This window comes from Mugil cephalus, chromosome 5 (genome assembly GCF_022458985.1).
Source record: "Mugil cephalus isolate CIBA_MC_2020 chromosome 5, CIBA_Mcephalus_1.1, whole genome shotgun sequence".
NCBI lineage: Eukaryota > Metazoa > Chordata > Actinopteri > Mugiliformes > Mugilidae > Mugil > Mugil cephalus.
The window spans coordinates 18874050-18898334 of record NC_061774.1 but is presented as its reverse complement, the minus strand read 5'-3'; the positions used below and the strand labels follow the sequence as shown (position 1 = coordinate 18898334).

At 45.1% G+C, this 24285-nt stretch overlaps 1 protein-coding gene across 6 annotated transcripts in view; it reads right to left on the bottom strand.

The window, feature by feature from the left end:
• The window catches only part of tenm2a (teneurin transmembrane protein 2a), a 199958-nt gene that overhangs the window by 12333 nt on the left and 163340 nt on the right, over positions 1-24285 (bottom strand). For 3 of the 6 annotated variants that reach the window (XM_047584605.1, XM_047584608.1, XM_047584610.1), the window contains 15 exons: positions 22090-22212; positions 20216-20442; positions 19384-19579; positions 17304-17405; positions 16583-16777; positions 14932-15132; positions 11740-11925; positions 10693-10719; positions 6237-6383; positions 5758-5968; positions 4668-4787; positions 3239-3500; positions 2697-2964; positions 1347-1490; positions 203-452 (listed from right to left, as the gene is read on the bottom strand). In XM_047584605.1, the coding sequence (XP_047440561.1) occupies positions 203-452; positions 1347-1490; positions 2697-2964; positions 3239-3500; positions 4668-4787; positions 5758-5968; positions 6237-6383; positions 10693-10719; positions 11740-11925; positions 14932-15132; positions 16583-16777; positions 17304-17405; positions 19384-19579; positions 20216-20442; positions 22090-22212 (2659 nt within the window). The remainder of the gene's footprint in view (positions 1-202; positions 453-1346; positions 1491-2696; positions 2965-3238; positions 3501-4667; positions 4788-5757; positions 5969-6236; positions 6384-10692; positions 10720-11739; positions 11926-14931; positions 15133-16582; positions 16778-17303; positions 17406-19383; positions 19580-20215; positions 20443-22089; positions 22213-24285) is intronic. The other 3 variants (XM_047584604.1, XM_047584606.1, XM_047584607.1) reach the window with 2 other exon arrangements.

Sequence of the window (24285 nt, the reverse complement as noted above, 5' to 3'; positions counted from 1 at the left end):
CTTCTTTCCTCTATTATGTTTTATGTACAGAAAGCATCTTTTGGCTTCTTCCCCTGCTGACTTAATGTACATCAGTCTAACCTGCCCTTATTCTATCACTATCTACAACATCAAAAACCCTCCAAACCCCAGCCTGCATTATAATTGACCGTGCTTTTATTTTCTCTTGCGCCACTTTTCATAATTGAATTGGGGGTTTTACCTCAGTTCCAGGATGCCAGTTGTGTTCATAGATGGGTAAACGCGGCGCACAAAGTTCAGGTCCCCGACGTACAGGCTGCCATCGATGCCCATTGCCAAGGCAACTGGTGCCAGCAGCTTGTTGCCGTCTGCAAGGCCGTTACAGCTCGGGCATGAGATGCTGCGCCTCCGGCCATTTCCCATGATGCTGGTGATTACCGGGGGCTGCTCTGTCACAAAGATGTTCTCACCGCTGCCTTTGTGAAGGATGCCTGGGCGTGAAAAAGCGCGAAGAAGACAGACAGAAACAAAAATAGAGTAGGGGGTCATTATTCCACAGAATGTTTGGAAGCACTATAGTTATCATGGAAGCTGAAAGCTTAAGCTATTTTTTTTTTAGCCATTCTGACAGTGAGGCTCTTGACACAAGAAGATGATAACTCTTGGACTGAGGATGCCCAGATGATGACTTCTAGGCTAGCACCATCATGAGGTCCAAAAGTTTAACTTGTCCAATACTTTGTCCAAATTCCTGGAAGTTGAATGGCATTCTGACCAGCTGATGAGGAAATGATAGCGTGCTCCCGCATTTAAACTAAGATGGTCAGCATGTACCTGCCAAACATCAATAGTGTTTCTCATTCTGAGCACATTAGCGTGCGGACACAGGCATTTTTCTTTCTTTTTTTTTTTTTAGCTTAAAGCACTAAGCTCTCCAGTTATGTCCAGTTCATTAGCTAACGAGGGTGGCTGTTTTATTGTAGATAAGGCAACAAAGAATGACTCACTCGCCTACCACCAAAGAGAATCACTTTCTGGATAAGATGCCTCTGCCCCCTGCCTCAGTTCTTTCTAGCTGCTGATTGGTCGGCGTGCAATTTTAGAGGATGAGGTAGTCAAACTAGGTGAGACAACACAAGCTCTTCCTGTGAAAATCCTCACTGACAGGTAAAAAGAGGCGCCTGGCAACTCCATGTGAACCACAGGAAGCGCGTTGTGGTCTAAACCCTCCCCAAGACAACAGCACTTTTAATGAGATATACAGTACTGTAAACTTGTTACACCCGCTAAATATAAACTTGAAGGTAAAACAGGGAAAAGCCTAGAAGCGTCTCTGCTCACTTGTGCGCACACATCAGATCGTGTGTGCAGTATAATGTACATACCACTGCGAGTGTTTAGTATATGGTGCTTGTCGAGGGACCAGCCGCCCAGGCTGGTGGGATCCAGCTCGTAGCCTTGAAGAACAGCTGTCCTCTTCTCCCAGAGGATGAGACTGGCACATGACTCGTACTCGTAGCCCACCGACACTGTACGTGGGAAAGGATAGAGGCGAGAGGAATGAAGAAAAATAGTTACAATACAATAAGGATTCACGAGAGATATAACAGGAAGAGCGGCTATGAAAAACTTCATCAGAGCATAAACTCCGAAGTTCGATTAAGATGTGAAACGTGTGATACACAGTGAAGCTAGTTAGCACCTGTGCCAAAACCTGCACTCACACCTAACTAACACTCTGACACGCTGCTAAATCAATTAAAAACCTTGTTAATTGGAAGAGTTTGCCCAGTAGGCCTTTAAACCTAGAGGCCACGGCGGTTTCTGCGGTGAAAACTGCCGGTGGAAACATCATGTCCCAATCATGCACATGTCCTGACAGGGTCCAAGCTGATTTGACCAAATGTTCTGAGCACTTAGGTGAAATAAGCTGAGATTAGTTTTAAGACCAGAGCGTGCGTGTGCATGCATATGTGCGCCTTGAGCAGTATGTGCGCGCGTGTGCTGTTCCGTTCCTACTTGTCAAACGGAAAAGCGCGTTAACACATTAACTCCCACTTGAGTTGCAGCGAGACGGCTGTTGCCAGCACATTTTCAGCTTCACCACAAAGCCATGATTATAATACACCTGCATCCCTACATTGAAATTATAAAACCACGTATATCTTTCATATTCTTTAAGGGAAGTGCTAAAACGCATTGACTCCAGGGATCTTTCGGGATCTTAGAGTAAAGGCAATCTCCCAAACAGCATGCAAAACCCTCGTGATTTTATTCCACACTGAAGCCACACATGTCCACTGCATTTGTGGCCTGACAGCAGTGTTTGGCTGACAGCATCTGTGAGCGACTGTGACAGCAGAACGTAATAGCACTGAGGCTCCCCTGGACTCCTGCTTGCTGCTCCAGTAGTTAACTGCTAACTCACCCTGATGGCTAATAACCCTTCACCACAGTTACGGCTGGCTGACTGAACCAAACGCGCCTTCAATGAAAAATAGACGTATTAAAAAAAGAAAAAGCACTTTACTGTGGCCATACTGGGAAGTGGTTTCAAGCTGGGCTTCTGGTGCATATTATCTCTCTTTCAGGCTCCCTAATTAGCCTCTCTCCCTCTGTCGTAGGCAGCGGCGTGTTAGTGGTAAATTGTCTAATGTATTCAGGGCGTGCGCGGCTGGGAAAAGAAATCTATGTTCTCCAGCCCAAGTTTTATTTCATCCATCCCTCACACTCACCAACAGCCTCGGAAAGGCCGTAGACCCTCTGTCCGTACGCGTCCGTCTTATCCCAGATGTAGGTGTAGGCCAGGTTGGGCGAGGCATGGAACCACTTCTGGAAGAGGTGGCCCTCCACTGCTACCATCAGGTGAACCTTCAGCAGGCCCATGGACACCACAGCAGGAGTCATGGTGACCTTGAGCAGGGAACGGTAACCCTGGGTCCTGGAGCTTAGGTAGCACAGCTTTAAACTGGTGCCGGGCACTTCGATCTGCTCATGCAGCACCTGGAAGACAAAGCAAGGATGGCAGGAGAAAGGGATTAGGGGGATTAGAGAGAGAGGGAGTAATGGGGGTCACACTTCCACTGATGGCTGAAGGACAAGAAATGGGGAAAAAACAATGGAAGAAATAAAGAAATAGGCAAGAGGGAACAAATGGGAGGGGGGGACTGTGGAAGCGGAAGGAGAGCTACAAAAGATAGGCATACAGGAGAGTGGGAAGAGAGCGAGGGAACCAGAAGGAAGATTAGCCGGCTGCCTGGGGTCAGTGGTACTGCACCTGTGTCTCCGGTATGATGGGTTTCTCCCCTGGCTTGGAGCTGAAGAAGGAGGAGAGAGGGGATGCAATCACAAGAGGGTCAGGCCTGACGAAGCCGCTCAGGTCACAGCCTGGGATCGTGTTCTCTTCTGTCTTAAGCACCAGTGTGTCCATAGCATAAAACTGGCTCCAGGGCAGCCACACAGTGCGCTCCTGGCTCAGGAAGGGGGCACGCTCGAACCGTAGGGTCAGCGATGCGCCACCGTTAGCTATCAGGTCAAACCTGGAGATGTTTGCGAGAAGAGGATGGGAATGAGGTACAGATGAGGACTGCTGTGGTGGATGGATAGTTATTTGGACTTAAACAGTGTCAGTTTAAGCAACAAGGAATCACCTAAAATAGATATTTCAGCATTACGGTAAAACACACTTGTACTACACACAACAAGCCTAAATGTCACCAGGGCGAGTCGAGACATCCGTTTGGTCTGAAATGTGAATAATGTAATGTTAGAAGGCTGGACTCGTAATAGAAGTGATTTCATTAGATGTCAGCCTTTAACCTTTTTTGTCTCCAAATTACGGTTAACAGCTGTGGGTTAATGGTTAGTACAGAGAAAGGTCACATACACGCTTGTCATGTCTTACGGGAAATGGACAGCGCGCGGTAAGCGTATGGAACCGCTGTGACCGCGAGCCTTTAACAAGTGGAGGAAAACAGCACTAAGCAAGACATAGACATCCGAGCACGTCCGTGCAAGTCGAAAAGTCCACGAAACTGTTAAGTGCCTCTGAAATACAAGGTCAATTAACTGTTACTAGAAGTTCACATATGTCTGGAAGAAAATGCTGCAAAGAAAAAAAAAATGACAAGACGAGAAGATTACACAGAAAAAAAGCACAAAGCTGAACCCGTATGTTCAATGAGTGTAGGTCAGTCTGGAAAAAAAAAAGAGATTTACTTCCAATATAAATTGGACAGGACAATCAAGTCAAAGCTCAAAACCTTGAAATTCTGCAGAAGAAATGCAAATAGATAAGACAGGTTAAATAAAAGCTTTGGGAAAGTGGCTGCCGAAGATTTTAAGTTCAGGGTCACCCCTAGTTTTATGATTTTAAACAATGTAAAGTGTTAATTCTTTACGTGAAAATACAATTTCTTCAACTGTATGTGCTTTGATGAGTGTTGTAGCCCTCATCTGTGTTGTTTCTTTTTCTTTTTTTTTAAAAAAATACATTTACTGTTATGTTAGCTGTATCTAATTATCTGTGACTCCCACTGACTAGTTTCCTCATGGGATCAATCTAATCTAATCTAATCTAATCTAATCTAATCTAATCTAATCTAATCTAATCTAATCTAATCTAATCTAATCAGGCAGCCTGTGGCCTACAAGGTGAGGTAGTTTCCAAATTTCAGCAAGGAGTGCTGAGTTGCTGTTGTACATACATTCCATCCTGCCGTGTCAGCGTGTATCCGTAGTGTGGATAGTTGACAAAAGACACGTTCACCCCCACCAGAGGGGTCCCATCTGTAGTCAACACCTGACCCCGGATTAGGGATGCCAAGCTGGAAGAAGACAGAGGAGACAGAGTGAGGGAAGGCGAAAGTCAATCTATCAACCCAGGCTTCCTAAACATCCATCACCCGATTTGATTAATCTCCATCTTTCAATCATCCAATTTGCCCATCCATTTATTGCTCTGGTCTTCCACCACTCATTAATTAGAAACAATCAGCAGCCCCCGCCATCTAGATGAGCTCGCGTCAATCATGGAAACACACCGTGACATTATAGATGGGTGTGAGTGCCTGTGACACGCTGCGCGTACGCGTGAGTGGCAGCATCCCATGGAGCCGATAGACATAGAATAATATTTAAACATTTCAGGGTGAAATCGTTTTGATGAGTTGTTTCCAACATCTGATGCCGGCATGCGCCAAACATGTGCAGACCGAAAACCAGCACCACGGACAGGGCTTCACAGCTCCACTAAATCTACGGGGAACCTCGGTTTTCCTGCCTTCGGCTCTGGGACTCGTTAAGGTCTTCACTCGTTTTTGCGAACCATACCGAAGTCTATTTGATATTTGTGTAATAAACCTAAAAACAGGACATTTTCCAGGGCAAACATGTGTTCACTTAAATGTCTTTTTAAAAAAAAAAAGAAACATCAAAGTGGCAACATGCAGCCTCATGGGCCTGTACGAGAATTTATGCGCAGTGCTGCTTTAATTGGCATCTTTTAGATTACGTCAAATTTTAGTTTGAGTCTAACTTTTCCGTGCTTAAGGAAAAGTTCCTTGCTATCATAGTGTTAATCTCTACATTAAATGTGTCTAATGCCAGTCTGAAGTTGAAAGCTTATCCACTGAAATGCTTTATCTTAGATCTACCTTAGTCATTAGGTAGCTTTGTCAGTCGCAGCCTGTGGTCGCGTATGTGTTTGAGGAGCTGGAGTTTGACGATATCGCAGCTGACATGGATATTAATAACTTGTAAATACACCCCTCTGCTTGTGCGTGTCTCCCGCCTCACCTCGAATTGAATGGGTTTTCCCCGGGGATGATGTGGGTGCTGTCCCGTCCCACCAGCATCCTGACGCGGTCGTAGAAGGAGCGGACTCTGGGCTGGGACATCGGGCTCTGCTGGATGACTTGCAGAGGGTCCCGGGAGCCCCGGCACAGGGGACTGTTCTGGCAGGGACTCTGAATGCAGCAGTCTGGGTCCATGCAGTCTGTCAGCCCATCTGACAGAGGTAGGGAAGAGCAAGCGGTGAGAAACGCAGAGAGCTACTCCTTCCATCCCTGATGGAATATTTTGATAATCCTTGTTTTATTTCACAGAGGGAAGTTTAATTTTGTCTTCCGCGGTAAGGGCTCTTCTCACGAGGGCTCTGTCTCAATTCTATTTCTTGTTTAATTCATTATTTTTCTCTACTGTCCCTCATCCCTCTCACGAGCATTTTTGCTTCTTTAAACCAAGACTTCACTTAATAGCCCCCCCCCCCCATTCACCTCCTTCGTTATCCTTGTTGTCAGCGCAGGAGGTCTCCATGGCAACACTGCAGCCAGGGCCCCTCCAGCCTGTCTGACATTCACAATGCCAACTCTGCTGGCCCATGGTACACTGGCCGTTCCCATTGCACAAGTTAGGACAGCCGTCTGGGGGAAGAGAACAGGAGGAGGAGGAGGAGGAGGAGAGGGGGGAGGGAGGTGAGGAGGAAGGAAAGGGGAGGTTACTGTTAACGATAGATGGATGAACGCATCTATTCTTATGCGCACGCGCACGCACACACACACAGGCATATGGTCGTGAAAGATCAATGAGTCTCACTCAGTCTGATAAGCACACAGTGGTGGATTATTGTCAATGTTAATAGTTCAAGAATCAGTTTAAATGAGCAGGTCGGTTTACACGCACGCCTTCCCATCCGAAAGTCTCTACACCTGAGGGATGGGTGCATGTTTGTGTGAACAGAAGTGGATGGATCACTTTATTCACTGACTGCATAGAACCCCACCCTTCATCACTCTCTCTTTTTTTTTTTTTTTGCAGTCTCTCTCCCTCTCTTATGATTCAGTGTAGGTAATGGGATTCTGATGGCCTGAGAGTAATGCTTTCTCACGAGAGAATGAGATTATGTTGGACAGAACGTGTGTGCGCGGCATGAGAGAGTGTGTGTGTGTGTCTGTGCGGTGGCGGTCTATGAACTAATAAACCTTCCCTTTAGCTTATGCAAAAAAGCCCCACCAAAAATCTGAGGCCCTTCAGCCAAGTAAGTTCAGTAACTAGCATAGCAAGGGCACCCTCAACTCAAGAGTGACTTTAAGGCAAGGGAAGCAGACAATTTGAAGGGGTCTGGATAAGGAAATTTGCAATTATGGAGGGCAGCGCCATTTTTTTGGAAACTTCTGATTTCTTGTAGCCTGGAAATGAGCCCAAACTTTGCCCGCCCACAATATTTTTGAGTTGGTCTGGAGTCAATCTGCTGCGAACTGGGAGTTGAATCTGTTTCCAATAAAATGACTCTGGTTGTAGGACTGTCCACTTGCAGCAGTGCACAAGTCTTATTTTCTCTTCATCAGTTGAAGCGTGCCCCATAATCCCAATGGCGTGTTAACCAGACTCTTATTCATATAAGAATTGAAAGAATTGGCTATTCCAGACTGCTAGATTTCTTCTATTACTACTACTACGAATAATAATAATAATAATAATTATTATTATTTTTTGACACAAAGACTGAGACCACACTCATATATCCTTGTTTGATACGACAGTTAACGTAGCTTTGCAAAAATATAGAAAATACGTAAAACACCTATTCTGGTGCATATATAATGAAATCCGAGCATTAGCAACTCTGAAACACACCAATTAACACATTACACTGTATGACGATTATTTAATCTATATTAAAACAAAAGTGTGAAGTTTTGTGTGTGTGTTTTTTTTCTTGTAGAAGAGTGTGGAACTATTTCATGCCTGGCAGCTGTGACTTCCTAGAGTCTTGTTACCACATGGTGGCCAGGACACGAGTAGAGAATCCAGGAAGTTATCGTGGAGAGAGGGTAATGTTATGCCAATCTAAGCCAGCTGCCTGCTGGCTCCAGCTTCATACTGAAATAATAAATATGAGATTGTATCATCCTTATAATGTAATAGAAATATGAATTTGGTCCTTTAAAAGTACATCTATAGGAAAATAATGCAGTTAATTGGGTCCATTGAACGTCTGGTAAATGCCAAGAAATAAATACTTGCGTGTCTAAAAGTCTGCTGACATTTTTATATTCTCTTTTATTATTTACATTATGCTGAGACAATGTCGCCCATAAATGTCTTTTTCAAAAACCCCCTTTTAACTCCCGGTCAGTCTTACCCTTTTCCCATACTGCCTTAAATCACACCTTCATAACTCTTAATGCGGGACTGTGCGTTCGCCACATTATAATCTTATGGCATGATGACACAAAATGACAATGTTTTCTCCGGCAGCACAAAGAGCCCCAAACAAACTTGTCACAGTGATTTCCTCTTCAATAAACGAGGGAGCGGGATGCAACACTCTTAAGTCTACCCACGGGAGATGGAGGCAAAGACAGGGTTGACTGATAAAACAATACGTGCATGCACGAACGGCACTTACTCACAAGCGAACGCACGCACGCACGCACGCACACACGCACACAGCGCGACGCACCCCGGAGACACGACCTGACATTTCTCACTCAGTAGCAGTGTGCCGACGCAGATTGAAGAAGGACAAAATAACCCAGTAAGAGATTATGAATACGAAATGCTTTTCACTGAGTCCTGCTCAGTAGATTAATGAACATATTTTCACTCAAGTTGCACTGTAGGATTTTGCCCTCTAACAAATCGCTGCATCAATAAAACCTTGCATTATGAATACAAATAGTGCAATCTAAACCGTGGCAGCAGCTAAATTAACAGGCATTTCACCCCGATTGGCATTTTATCACACGTCTCAACCACCAGGCGATGAGGGAAAGTCAACAAAGGACTTTTCAGAAAGACGGTGTGCCATCTTGTTTTCTGGGACGGGGAGGAGGAGGGGTAGAAGCTCAGTTGCATTTTTTTTCTTTCTTTTTTTTTTTCTCCAGCTCAACAAGAGGAATCAAATCAAAGGTTTTATCTTTAATTATTACCATTTTCTGCATCAGGGGGCTTCTCATGATGCTGTATTAACAGTCAAGCTGGAGTAGATTGTCCCCAAGTATTGAGCTCGGGGAACAAAGGCAGTTAGTAGTGATTGTCTGTTAAATGGAGTTGCCATTTAAAGCAGCCAAATACTTATGAAGCACCCGGACAGGACAATCTATAGTGGGCATTGATTGGTTTGCCTGGGCAGGCCGGCATGAGGCTCCTCTCTCTTTAATGCCAGGGCCAAGTCGATACCCCCTCATACTAACTAGAATAAAGTGGGATTTCAGAAACTATTAAGTCCACCCTCCCCAGTAATGTAGTTGGACTCTGATGAAATCCCCTTAAAAAGGAGAAGAAATTGCCTTGGGTTATGGGTCAGCACACACAATGTGCGCGGTATGCATTGTGTGTGGGTGTGGACGGTGGGATATATGACTGGATAGATACTGTGTAAGACTCCAAAGATGAATCGAGGGAGAGGTAAGGAGAGGGGCAGAGACAGAGAAAGAGGCAGACGGAGAGAGAAACAAAGTGTGCAGAAGAAACTTAAGTCAAGACATTGTGCTAGAAAGTTCCAGTGTTGTGTCGGTTCGCCCTCTAGCCATCTCTGTCTCCCCTAAAGGTCACGTCTATAAATCCACAATCACAGAGCTTATAGGTGGACCGGAATACTTTTGCGCTTGCTCAAATAAACCCTTGACTCGTTTGCTCCTCCCACTCTTAACGAGTGACGCTACCTTGGAAATCACTTTGATCGCTTTATCCCACATTGTCCTTTGACCTGTCTCTCTGCTTCCCTTTGACTCCACCCGCTCTCCTTTACCTCTCTGTCTCTTGCTCCCTCTTTAACCCTACAATTTATCTTTTTTTTCTTCTTTCTTCTCTGGGCTTGCTCTTCATAAAACAATGAGAGCTGTTCCATTAAGCGCAGAGGGTGAGAGGACACTCAACGGTGCTCTGGGGACCTGTGCTGTCGGGCAATCTGTGCCGCTCCCTGCAACCTGACAGAGGTCCAACTGCGGCCCCGTCTATTAAGCATTCTTGTTGCGCGTCTGAGACAACTCACCCTAGACCTGAACCCTTTGCATCAATGTCTTAACCTTAGCCGTTATTCTGTTTATCTTTGTGTGATCTGACTAAACTGTTTTTTTTGGGTTTTTTTTTTTACACAGCTTAGCTTGGCAGGGATGGGTTTGATGAAAAGATAGCATACCTCAAATTAATACTGTAAGCTGGCTCACTCACTCACTCTCACACACACACACACACCAAAGTATAAACACACACACAACTGCTCTGGATTTTTTGACACCACATTATGGCCTTGCATCAGTGGCCTATGAAATACACCAATTACCTCAAAGGTTCTTTGCAACTTTCATCATTTTCTCCTTGTGTGAAGCAGCTGTGTTACCACAGTACATGACTGGAATACCTAAGCGTGATGTGTTTGTGTTTTTCGGTTCCACATTATAGAAATATTGAGGAGAACACGCTCACACGCATGCACAACCACACACCCACAGCACAGCCCCTCAACACTGCTGGTACCACACTAGGCTCTACAGTACCCCACAATACATCAAGGCTCAATGACAGCTAAACCCTGCTGCAGTGCACTGCTGTAAACGGGAGTGCACAACATGCAGGGAGTCGTCATTGAGGCTGGCACCCTATTCAACGGACAGATAGCACCACAGAGTCTACAGAGCCAAGCCAGGCCAAAAAACCCACAAAATGCAGCAGCTAGCTTCTACCACCACAGGCTAAGAAACAAAACACCAGAGTCAGATACGGTACCTGCTTTGTCAACCATGCTCCCATGGTCTGCAGTGGGAGAAAATGTGCAAAAGGTAAGAGATGGGGAGAGTTTTTTTTTTCTTTTTTTTTTTTTTTTCTTTTTTAAATGCAAGCAACATCATGCAGAGCTGAAATGAATAACAGGCAAGCTGAGATAAGCTAACGCTGAGAGTGTCTGTTGCTAGTGAAGTGTGCTTTGTGCCAAGCTGAGGCCTGACAACTCTTTCATCTTGGGCTGATGCTGCAGTCAAAGCTGCCCTAGTTTCTGATGGGGGAAATGGAAAGATCATAAACTGTTATTCCCCTGTGCATGTGAATGTATTGGTGTGCGTAGGTATATGTATATATATATGTGTGTGTGTGTGTTGCTTTGTGTGTATTTGGGTGTTTGTTTGGTGTGTGTATCAGATTGCAATCGCAGTGCTCCTGGTGACAGGGAAATGAGTCTTTGTGTCTCAAAGCAATGCCGGTGAATCAAAGGAATCTGGCACTCATCCATCCAAAGTGACAGTGATGTCAATATGAGACAGTGATTGACTGACAAAACACACACACACGCACACACACGCACAATTGTGCACATGCACACACAAAAACGACCTGAGAGAGTTATTCTTGATCACAGTGAAGTGAAGAGTTTTGCTTTCATCACATAACTTTGGTATTTCAAAGGCCGTAAAAAAAAGGAAAAAAAAAAAAGACTCCTGGGTTCTGCAGTTGAGAAGCAGCCTAAAAACAGTTAAATCCTGCTCTTTTGTTATCCTCCCCCTCCCACCCCTACTTCTAAGAAGTTTGCTCCTCTTCTCGTCTTGTTCGCCCACCTTCTACGTCATCCCCCTTCGTCAATTCCCCATGGCCTTCTTTTGCCTCCACTTCTCCTTTCCGAATTCCTTTAACAAACTAGAAAGGAGCTGCCAGTTTAGTCCGGGCGCTGGTGTTTCTGTGCACACCCACGTGTTGACACACAGCAAACGCACACCTCCTAACACACACACGGTCTCTCTCTCACACACACACACACACACACAAACACACACAGACACTTACCTATGGTGCAGTGCTCTCCGTTCCAGCCCTGGTGACACTGGCACTTCCCGTCCTTGCAGGTTCCGTGTTTGATGCAGAGTGGGTTGCACACACGCTGGTCACAGCCTGCTCCGGTCCAGCCTTCTTCGCAGCGACAGGCTCCACCCATGCACACTCCATGGGTTCCGCAGTCAACCGAACATACCTCTGAAGGAAGTAGGAAATTTTTGGTCAAAAACAATTATTCTTCTGTCTTTCTGCATATTTGTGATGTTTGTATTTTCCTAACATGTGTGCACTTATAATAGATACATCTACCCAACAAGTATACTAATTGTTGCATAAATCTATTGTACCAACAACATCTAAATGACTAGCAGGTCTTAACCTCACACTGAAATAGAGGCACTGAAATGCCTTGCTGTACATTGCAAAAAACATTCACTTTAGACAAAATTTAAACTGGAAATCATAAAGATTATTCAGTCATTGCGTTTACATACACAGCTTAATCAACCTATGCTTGAAATTTTCATAAATGCAGCCCTTGTCCTAGTTTACACGCGACAAAGAAAATCGAATAAGTGACGGGAACACGTCCTCCTCCTCCACACTAGGTGGCGATATGTGCCTTTTCAGCCGGTTAATATGGGCCCTTTTCTGTTTGACCTATTACATCATATAATAAACAAGAGCCGTTCATGCGGCAGGTCGGCATTTCAAACAACAGCAAGATGGATAACAGTACACCCTTTCTAATCTCGTACGAAATGTGCACACTACTTATGGTGCAGATAAGATGTGCGCTTTCATCTCTCAGGTTGTTCTTCTACCGGCTCTGTTTACCTTCTTCTTTTTCTGCGACCGGTGTTTCTCGGATGTTTTTGTTTCGGGCTCATGCACCAGCATAGCGGTTTTGGAGCATGCACACACGCGCTTGTCTATTAGTTGAAGTAATGTGTTTACATGCGCTTAAGTTGTCCAGTTAAAGTCGGATTAAGGCACTAATTTTTTTTTTTCACCTGCATGTAAACGTACTGACTGTTGATCTCATCCTGCGTGAAAATGTAAATTATCCATCATGGCAATTGCAAAAAAAAAAAAAAAAAAAGATCCATACTATGCGAAATACAATTCTGTGTCATTAAAAATGAATTAAAATGAATTAAAATCAATGTGTTTAGTATTGTTATGACAGGGTTCATTTCCCGAGCAACCATTCCAGACGCTGACTGGGAGGCTCAGATGTTGCAGACAGCGCCGGTGCATGTGGTGAGATGTGACAATCCCCGCTCGTGTGCTCAGGAACCCCCGGGGTGTGGGGAACATAGCATGTACGCCGGTTTTCGTACAGACTTGCGGAGTGATCCTGCAGCGTGAAACAATGTTATCCTTATTAAAGTTAAGCGTCGCCTCTCGCATAACAAATGCTGGGGCTTTGGTTTCAGCTCGTGAGATGTGTAGCGTTCTCAGTCAGGTTTGAGGAAGGTTGGCGTCTCTGCTACAGCGGAGGATTAACAGCTTTACTTTATTGAGTTAAAGAGCGGCGGAAGTTCAGAATGTAATTTTAAAAGGCATTTAAACATAAATATTGCTATTTTACTACTACGTTTTACAAGAACTGTTCTTGCTTCACACACGGGGATGCGAGAGGGAACGCCACTGTCATGCCCTTACTGGGATGAGAAAGACTTTAGATTGGTTTTTCATTATCGATCCTATTCTAAATTCGTATCCTGTATACCAATGCTTTTTATCCTCTAGCCAAAAGTATAAAGGAGCTGATGACTGCAACTCTTTCCAGAGGAGGGCTACACCTTTACAACCAGTGACAGGATAATTTACCAATATGCATTCTTGTCTTTACTTGTGTTCTTGTGGATTTGTGAGCCCACACACTGTTTCAATCCAAAGTATGCATCCGACTAAGTACACTTAAAACACTGCCCCAACCGTGGACACAATGGGTGGTCGCTGGTGTGGACTTATTCTAGGTACTGCAACCTCCCGTCTGCACTTGAGAGTCAAACTTGTCAAATCCGAATTAACACATACACAAGACCTCAGTTTGTCTACTTGGTAATGATAAATGCCCATGGATGCTGTGGGGAATACGGAACACCAGAGTTCAGTCGCGCATGTTTGAGCCATGCCACGGGTGTGGCGCTTATCCCATAGCCGCAAACTTGAAGGCACGCTCCCTATGATCGACGGAGACGGGAAAGAAACACGGATATGGTCTTTTCTCACATCTTGTGGGTCTCCAGACACACTGGGGACACATCATTATGTTCGAAAACAATACAAAAGTGGATTTTGCATAATACGTCCCCTTTAATTGGCTCCCAGGGCAATACGTAATGACTGTAAAAATTCTAATAATAATCTATGAAGCCCATGATAGTTCAGCATTTCTGACTCACTGATTCCGGCCCAGTCGTACGTCTCAGGTCATCATGTATTCTTTAAGTATACCCCTAAGAGCTAGATCTGTTGAAGAGTCATTTACTCCCTACAACAAACTGCACGCAGACCTGATATCTGTCACAGCGTTGACGTTTAAAGGTTAAAAGCAGCTTATGATTGATTGCTCGGTGCGTGGGTCTGCATTTGTTTCGCGTCTGTGGGCTGGGCGTGGGTGTTTGTTATTGTGGGTTGTTTTTCTTAAAAGTTCCAAATTCTCTCCTTTTATTTGCTTCTTGCAGCATTTTCTCATATATTATTTATTCCATCTTGCTCCTGTCGTGTAAAGCCTACAGTAATGAAATGTCCTATATAAATACAAGTGCAATGCCCATTTTGGGTTTTTGAGCACTACCCTGATGGTCATAAAAAGCTGTCACAAGCACACTGTCACCGACAGTCCACTGAAAGGGATGATTTTATGTCAGTTTGACAGTAAAAACTTGCCACATTTTTTTATTATTGCATGTTCCAATTTGGCTTTAATAACACAACAGTTGTTCTGTCCCATTTGTGAACATGTTGTATTTTTTGTGCTTTTGTAGGTTCTATCCAAGTGCAGTTTGAAAACCAGAACAGTTTGAACTAAAATGACTAACTAATTAGCCATGTAGCCTGGAACCAAAAAATATGTTCGAGGGATGGGGTTTGTCGGTGGGCGTTTTACTCCAACTCTGACAACCCAAACTGCATCTTTAACTCAGTGTAGTGGATTTGACGCTCAACAAGCAACTGAACAGTCGTGCTCACCCATGGAGCAGTCGGGTCCCATCCAGTTGGGGTCACAGCTGCACAGCCCGGTGTCTGGTATGAATGCACCGTGGCCGTGGCACTGGTCTGGGCACTGGGCCCTGGGCAGCTCGCAGTGCAGCCCTCCCCAGCCTGGCTTGCAGTGGCACTCCCCATTCACGCAGATGCCGTTGTTGGAACACGTCGGGTCCAGGCAGTCCACTGCATTAAACCAGAGATATACGCCGATGTTGAAAAAACGAAAATAAACAATCAGAAAAAAACAAATTAGCTAAATGAACACAGGGTGGTAAAACATCCAATCAAAGCTGATGGTCGAAACAAATTAAATATATGTTGTTTTAAACGCAAGAGACATTTTCATTCTTTGTGTACACAAAAAGATAATGAAATAATGAAAATATTACCAAAGCAATTAAAGCACATAATAATGAACAGCCAAGTCTATAATTGGGGCATAGCGGTGAATGTGTCCCACTCTCGAAAGAGCAGCAGGCTCCGTTGACACATCATTTGGTGTGAGCTTTTGCATGTGCGCGCGCGAGCGTGCGTGCGCGTATGTGTCAGTACATGGGGGAGACTCTGACACTGTCAGTCTGCCAGGTTGACAGGCAGCTCTGAGTCCGAGCAGTGAGTGAAAACCAATTTGACAAATTACCTCCTCCCGGCAAAGCGCCCGCCCACACACCCACCCCCTCCTCGGGCCTCCTCTCGTTGCTCTGTCTTGGTCACTCACACTCTCTCTCTTTCCTCCTCCGCCACCTCAGGCATGATTGACCCCGCTCCCCCACCCCCTCCCCTTCACACACATATATTAACAAAAGCGCACGCTCGCACATAACCCCGGCCCTCCATTTCTGTTTGCCTGGCAGAAATGGCGGATCACAGTTATCGATTTTCATGTCTCGGGCACTTCAGGTAAATTGTTTGAGGGACTTGGCTGTGATGAATATCAGATTTGAGACCAAGAGGAGAAGGGGGAAAAAAATTGGATGAGAAGGAGATGGAGGGAAAAGAAAAAAGAAAAAAATGAGGCGCAGGAGAGAAAATGCTGACCTTGTTCTCAGGCCCTGCGTTTTGACTTCTTCTGTCACTCTTCTCTTTTCTTGCCTTTGTTGTCTTTCTCTCCCTCATTTTCACCCTTGGCACGCTGATTTCCAATTCTCTCTTTCCTCATACATATTCACCTCTCTCCCTACCTCATCCTTATCCCGCGTTTTCTCTCTTCCTTTCTGGTGGCTGAGAATATGGCGCGCCGATCCTTCTTAACAAGGATCAACGGCAGCGATTTTCAACCCTTAATACCATCTCTCATGTGTTCGGCTGCAGTATCATACTTCATATACATATATATATATATATATGTATATATATATATATATATATATATATATATATATATATATATATGGAGGAAAGGGACACTCACTCAGCGTAAGATTGCGTCATGATGAGCTGTCTGAATGTGTGAATGTGTGAAAACCGTTTGTAGCGCCGCAAGTGTTCATGTTTCTTTCAGAATAACCGCTCTGACACGGCGAAACCCACATGCCCGGGAGGAGAAAAAAAGAAAAAAAGAAAAAAAAAAACAGCTGAGCACATTAAAGATCCCAGATGATACGTGAAAACATTAACACTCCCGCTCTCTCACCCTCTGCGCAGTTCTGCCCTTTGTAGCCAATGGAGCACACGCAGTTTCCATCAGTGCAGGTGCCGTGGCCGCTGCAAAGAGGGTCTATGCATTGCGTGACGGGGACGTCACACTCGGGTCCTTTCCAGCCGCTGTAACACACACAGGAGCCCTTGTCGTATTGGCCGTTGCCGCTGCACAGCACCGGGCACGCCGCTGGAGGAGCAGAGAAAAAGAAGGAGGGTGGTAGAGATTAAACCCTGTGCATTAGAGAAGAAAAAAAAGAAAAGAAAAAAACAATTAACGGGACTTTTAGGGATTCTCAAAGCAGCGAAAAGCCACCCCTGCACACCCACACGTATACACACACACACACACACACCGCCTTGCAGGAGGGTGAATAGAGTGGTTAAGGGGCTAGAGAGTGCCAATGACATAAAGAGTAATTACAGGCAGAGGTAACTAAACTATTCATCAAAGCTGTCTATCCCAGGTGAGCAGAGAGCCAGGGAGTCGCTAGCTTGGGGAGCTGCCATTCATCATCAGTCGTCTTGTCTCGGCTCCACCTAAGGCCATGCGCCATCTTGCTGCTCTTAATCCTCCCCGCTTTTCCGCACGGAGCTGAAATGTGTCTGCTCATCTAATTAGGCGACTGATTTTTACTTTTTTATTTATTTATTTATTTCCCCACCATCTCCTTCATCATCTGAGCGAAGAATCACATTTTGTAAACAGCTAATACCTTTGGAGCAGTCCATGCCATGGAATCCCGGGAAGCAGTGGCACACACCAGAATTACACTCTCCGTTACCATGGCAATTGCGCGGGCACTCTTGCACTGAATCTGTGAAGAAGATGAAGTGAGAGAGAGAGAAAGAGAAAGAGAAAGAGGGGAGGGGTGAGAGAGTTTGATGGTAGGCATCAAAGCATTCCGTTAAATCATAGGCACCATTCACTCCTTAAAATGCGACAAATTCAAGTCAAGACGTTTCGGAGTCTCTGTGTCACCGAGACATCAAACGCAAACACCCGACTCCTAGATTCCGTGATTTTCTTTTCATTGCATTTTTCATTGTTTGGGGGAGGATGCACTTTGAATTTGCCATTTCTCAAAACAGAGATGCGCCACACACACGCGGCATCAGAAGAGAGACTAAGAAAATAGCTTCCTCCTACTTTACATCAACATTCTTGAATGCCTCCGTCCTCCTCCGGGCTCTCTTTTCCTTGTTTACTCCTCACTCTTGCCTGGCCCCGCCGAGGTCATTAATACTTCATCCAGGTGTGGTTGCTTGGCGCAGCTAGGCAGATTTTTAGCTGGACTGTCTGAGTGGGTTTCTGGCCGTGTGCTCACTAGGCTTCAGCTGCTCTAGCCACCTTTTAGTGCCTCTTAACCCACTTATCATACGGAGGCCGGTTTGGTGGAAAGAAAGTGGGTCGATGCTAATCATAAGGAGTCATTTTGGACGTTTATCCATTTCTTCCTCCTTCCTACATGCCCAACCACCCTCCATTTTCCACTCTTCTCACACAAAGCATTACTAACCCTATCCATGCTGCCTCTCCTTGTAACACTCCCCTGTCTGTCTGTCTGTCTTCAGCCATTTCCCCCCCTAAAATCCAAGCCCCCTGTCTCCCTCTTACCCTAATGCCACTCTCTGTTTCACTCCTCTCTGCAGCTCCTCCTCCACCCGTCCTTCACTCCACTTCATTCCATTCTGGCTTTGCCCCGACCATTAAATCTTTCCTCAAACTCCCCCTCTCGCTACCCACTCTAATTTTGCCCTGGCCGCCTCTGCCTCTCCAGCTACTGCTGCTGCTGAAAGCTCTACCCCCAGATATTGACAGTGAAGGATCCTTTCACTCTGCTTGACTCTTTCCATTCATCCCCCTTGTTCCCACACTCCACCACAGCTGAAATGATCTGGGACGCCGTTTCAGGTCCCCGAAAATCATTCGGTTTGCAGGCTTGTGGCACTGGTTTATTTGTGCATGTTCTGGTGCAGTGACTTTATCCTCTTCACACACGAGCGCACACACGACGGAAGTGATTATGTAAAAAAAAAAAAAAAAAAGTATTTTGTTTTTGAATGCACACAGTACTTCAGGACATGGCTGGTCCAACTGTGTTTTGGCAAACACAAATCTTACCGAGGCTGCTTATATGGATGCTGAATAGCATCGCCTGATAAGATATTCACGCCTCACAACATCAATCGGAGCAGAACTTTTTAGACAATCGCAAAGTGGCTGTACCTGCGGCGGAGCGTTAAATCTGCCGGAAATGTAAACAAGAAGAAGTCCCCCCGGTCTGTTGGCAACACTGGATTTATTTAATAGAAGAAGATGACCAAACCTGTGTTTTCAGCAGTGCTGCCCACATTGATCATGTTTTCAAGCGCTTGTTTTATACGCTGTTTGCCACGTTCTTTCCCATGTTCACCAATGTTTCTGTCCCTCCTGGTAACTCACCACCTCCACCGCCTCCACTGGTGATTAACCCATGTGGGACAAACTTGCGCAGAAAGAATATATTTATTCCAAACTGCGAAAAAAATACTGCATTGACTAATTTGATCAAATTGTAAAAATTCCTTCTATTCACAATTAAGGTGGTTACATGTGGTAGTTTTCTTCAGATCGTGCTGTTTATTCTGATTATTCATGCAGTACTAGAGTCCATGTATTAGCAGCTAAAGTTTCACTCTCCCTTCCTGCAGCCGCCATCTATATGCTGGTGCTTATCCTCATTTGAGCTGCCTGTCATTGCTGCGCTGCCCTCCCTCCACCTCGCGCAAGAACAAATGCTGACTCTGCCTCACCCATGACATTTGTGCTGAAGGAAACCGTCTCCCTCTCCCGTCCGTCATTGTAGAAGGCCAAGTGCCAGGCACCGGCGTCCAGGTACTGGACAAACACCGCCTCATTGAGGACGACGGTTTGGATGCTCCTCCTTTCCCTCGGAGACTCCACCACGCTCCACTTCTCCTTCCCGTCGAGCCGCTCCATGTAGTCATACTGCGGAGAAGAAGAAGTTGTGAGTGAAAGTTCGATGGAAGTGACAGTGCCAGAATAAAAATCTATGATGCCACTACAGAGTGCTGCGTTAGTACTTTTTAGGCTACGGGAAATGACCCACAGTTGTGTATGATTGAAGATTAAAGGCTGGGGGAAGCCGAAACATTGCCAGTGAAGCGTTAAGAATTCCACAGAGTGAGGTTTGTCATTTTCTTTGGATTTCTGCAAATTTTTTTGCATTAAGTGCTTTTAATTACCGCAGCACAGAATCCACAGCTGTATGGTCTTTTTTAAGCTTAAGGCAGGTCAGAGCGCGCAACAGTTATCTGGATGCAATTATCCCGTCCTACAAATCGAATCCTTTGTTAATTGAGTAGTTTCTAATTAATAAGCGGCAATAAAAGTTACATTACTGTGAAATTTAATTAAGTGCAAGTGTTAGTCCAAATGAGTTTTTTCAAACAACTACTATAATGAATCACAAATGAATTTTAAGATGTCCCATGAAGTTTTTTTCTCTTTATGTGTTCTCAATTGTAGTTGATTAATTTGAAGATTGTTCATTCATTAAGAAGCTTTCATAATGAATAAAAGGGATAAGAAACCCAAAGGTGCTGAGCCCGGGCGGATCTGTACCTGTGCGTGCGATGGAGGCAGACCCTTGCGAATGTACACGCCGAACAGGGCGTCCTTTCCGAGCGAGATGTTGAACTTGAGGAACTGGGGTTGGCTGAGGTGGAGCAGGGATCTCCAAAACACTCCCGGGGGGACTTCTTGGGTCACCCGCCTCCCGACATCAATGTTGCCCGTGTCTATGCTGCTGTTCCGGCCTGCCCACGGCCCTGGAGCAAGGGGAAAAGAAACTGCATAATCTGTGATTAAAGGCATCGATCGGTAGAGTCAATAGTTAATCGGTACAGTTTGCTTTTGAATAATCTGCTTTGAAAAATTCACAACCGCTGAACAGAAGAGGATGTGCGCCGTTAGATGTGCAAATTGTGTGCTCAGAGAACGTGTTGAAATGGGTGTTGTTGCAGGTACATTTTGGGGGCGAGATGCTAAATACTGCCTCCGTGTCAAAGCCTCTAAGACAGTTGACTTTGTTTGTCAGGGCTGAAATGGTAGAGGGCTGATGGAACTGCGGAGCAGAGATTTCCAAGCAGACACAGCAGACAGGCACGCACACATCCACACACAGCATCCTGCAATCAGGTCAGTCATCTAACAGCAGAGTGCCGGGGCCCAGACAGAAAAAGGCTGAGTGAGAGAGAGTGTGTGTGTGTGTGTGTGTGTGTGTGTGTCTGTGTGCAGAGTAGCGAAGAAATAAAAGTAACAATGAGAAGAACAACAGCAGCATCTGGCCTGACGGCTGGGGAACACAACACAACAGTCCTCTCATTAATACAGAATACAGACACAGAGCAGCAGCCCACACGTACCTATAGTACACGCTGTGTGTGTTACAGAGCGAGATTGAGCGAGTGAAAGAAGAATAGATAGAAAACCACACGGGGGCCTTAAAAGACTGAGAGTGGGAGGGGGGCGAGTGGGGGGAGTTTTACGTCTGTGCTGACTGAAACGATAAACCTAGCTCGACACAACTCGGCGGAGTGGTTAAACAGCACATACTGATCGCACAGCGAGCACTGCGTCATAAATATTTTAGCTGCGAGAGTCTGTTTGGGTTCCAAAAAAATCTATTGGACTCTTTTAGTATTTAGTATTTCATACAGCAGACGCAGCACTTAGAAGCCATTAAGGACGAGGCTTGTGGTATTGTGAATATTTTTCCAATCTGGAGGTCCGTCCTGCAAAACTTTATGACTTTTGTGCCCCGTCTACTGCGTTCAGCTTCAAACCAGTTTTGTTCCCATGGAAGACATAAACTGTCAAAAATAGCTTAAAGCGTCATTTTTAGTACGTGAGTAGTGAATTTGTTGGGAAGTCTTTACATCTTGGGATTAAAACACATTTAGCATGCTCATTATCAGAAGCGGGATGGTCAAATTAAACTACATGCTCATCATAATGAAAGAACGTGTCACAGAGTACGCAGTGTGGCTCATTAATGTTTCACTGTATTTAGACAACAATAGAGCTCGGTGGCACAGAAAAATAAACCAGACACTGGCTATGTGTTGGCATCTATTTATAGTTAATTTGGAGATTTTAGCAGGATCTGTTGCTAGGAAGATTTGTTTTTTTAACATGTAATTTGTGCTGCTACAGACAGGCAGGCTGCAGCGTAAAATCAAAATCTGCTCTGTGTAAATTCTTGTTTTTATGAACTGTGGGGTCCAAACTCTCTTTGATCGCTGACGTTGCGGGGTCACGTCGTCCTTTTAGGACCAGGTTTCTGTCTAAGATTAGATTATGATTAGTGCTGTGTTAAAGGTTGCAGTTAGGCACTTATTTTAGATGGTTGGGATTAGGGACTGGGAATAGATTTAGTCCAGGGAAAGTCCTTTCAAGGACAGAATCACCAGTTTGTGTGTATGTGTAGTTCATACCTCTGCCTCCAGAGGGCAGTGTGGCCACATCACTGTTAACAGGCAGGCCGGCTCCCAGTCCGTTGTTTAACACCGGGCCGTCGGATGGCTTCAGCTGCCACGTCAAACCCAGCAAGTTGATCGCTGCACACAGAGAGATGGGGAGAGAGGATGCGGGGAAGGGGTGGGGGTGGGAGTTGGATAGTGGTGAGGACACATGACTTGAACGTAAGATTCTCTACAAGAGAGATTTTTTTTTTTTTAAAAAAAAGCCCCTCTTAAAAGCTCATCAAGTCGAAGAGACCAGCCCTTTCAAGTCTGATCTATCATTTATGCGGCAAATCCTGTAGCTTTTACAAGATGTTGCCTTTATACGAGCTTATCAATCTCTATCACTGTCAAAGTGGCAGGTAACCCAAAGTACAAAAACAGAGTCAAGCCTTACAAAACATGCAATTAAGAACCATAAAAACGCGTCTGTTTTTCCCTTCACCTCAACCTCTCACAGACGTCTTTCTTCGTGACGTCGCCTTGTGCTTTTATTTGGAAGCCTTTACACCGACTCGCAGAGAACAAGTGACAGATTGCTCTCTGAAGAGAACGCTCCATGACTCTCCTTCCCCTTTCCTCTTCTTTTGTCCTCTGTTGTGTTATTGTGCGCCGGTGGTATACGACTGTTGGAGTGTGTTCACTCTTCACTTTGTCAGCTCTTTACTCTCCCCCACGTCTTTTCCCTCCTTAGGCTCCTGCCAAGTTCCCCCCACCAAAAAAAAAAAATAAATAAATAAATAACGGGGGGAAAAAAAAACAAGAGAAAGGAAAATCTGAACAGTAAGAAAGCTGCTTGTTCCCATGCTATAGGAAAACAAAGATCTTTTTTTTCGTTGGCAGGTATGTTCTTGTTTGTTGTGAATAAATGTTTTCCATTACTTTTGAACAATGTCTGTGTCAATATTTTAGATAATGTCATGGTGAATACACAAAGCACCTGCAGCATTGTGCACCATAAATATGTGCTGCAGCCTTTTTCATGATACACACAGCGCGGATGTGTGATTGTGCACATTATGCACGGCTCTCAGTTATGGCCTTATCCCCACCACACCAGCCTTACAACACCTGCATGTGAAGCCCGGGAATCAATTTCATTCCTGTCAAATTCTATCTCCACTTGCCCAGGGTTTGCACACACGAGGATGGGTGTAAAAGTTGCAGAAGAAGGGCATGCAGCTTTCGGTTTTGCTGTCGGGGCAGTCTCATTCTCACCCCCGATGTCCCATCTCTCTACCCCTCACTCGGCTTCTTTGTTTCCTCCGTTTTTATTTTTTCGTTTCTTTCCCTCCTTCTCCTCTCCCTCGCTCCTGGTCAAAGGAAAGCGCTGACACCTTGGCTACTGCCCGGCCTCCACTGTCAGCTCTTTTTTTTTTTTTTTTCTCATTTTTCAGGGGGTGTGGGGGCTGGCATTGAAAACAAGAGACAAGAGAGAGAAAGGGAGGCAGAGAGGCAGAGAGAGACTACAGTTCTCCCTCTGTCTCTCTTCTCTTATATCCACCTCTTGCCCCGTCCTCTTTCATCGCACTGACCTTCATTCCTCCCCTCCTTTTCTTGTTAATTCCCCTTTTTTCTTCCTCCTTTTCTTCTTATCTCTGCCCGTCCCGCCTCGGAGATAACGCAGACATGCATCCGTGCACACAAGCAGGTGCACGCACACGCAAAGATGGTATCACGGGGAGAACTCGATAAAAAGATTGTCTATTGAATCAGCTGGAGACAGTAAGCAATTGCGAGTCTATTGTGACGGCGCGCTCAATCTAGGTCATCCCCAAGAACACACGAGACAGCCTGATGGCTCGCTTATTGTGTGTGTCAGTCCATTGTGTTTATGTGTTGCTTAGGGTGGGTGCACATGTGTGCTTTTCATGAATAGTTTTGTTTTCCGCTTCCTTTTCTCCCCCCCATTTTTCTTTCTTTCTTTCGTTTCTTTTTTTTTTTTTTTGTTCTCCCGCAGATGGCTGTGAAATGTTGACCAATAGGTGGCACACTTGCTCCTCGGTGACAAGTGCACAAAAGCCACCGCTTTGTCAACAGGTTTCTTTGCAGCAAGACGCTGAGCAGGAGAGACGGAGAGAGGAAGAAAGACAAAGAGAGACATTTGCTATCACTCTCCTGCCATCCCTCATTTTAACAACACTTCTAACTTTGTTAGGGTGTAATTTT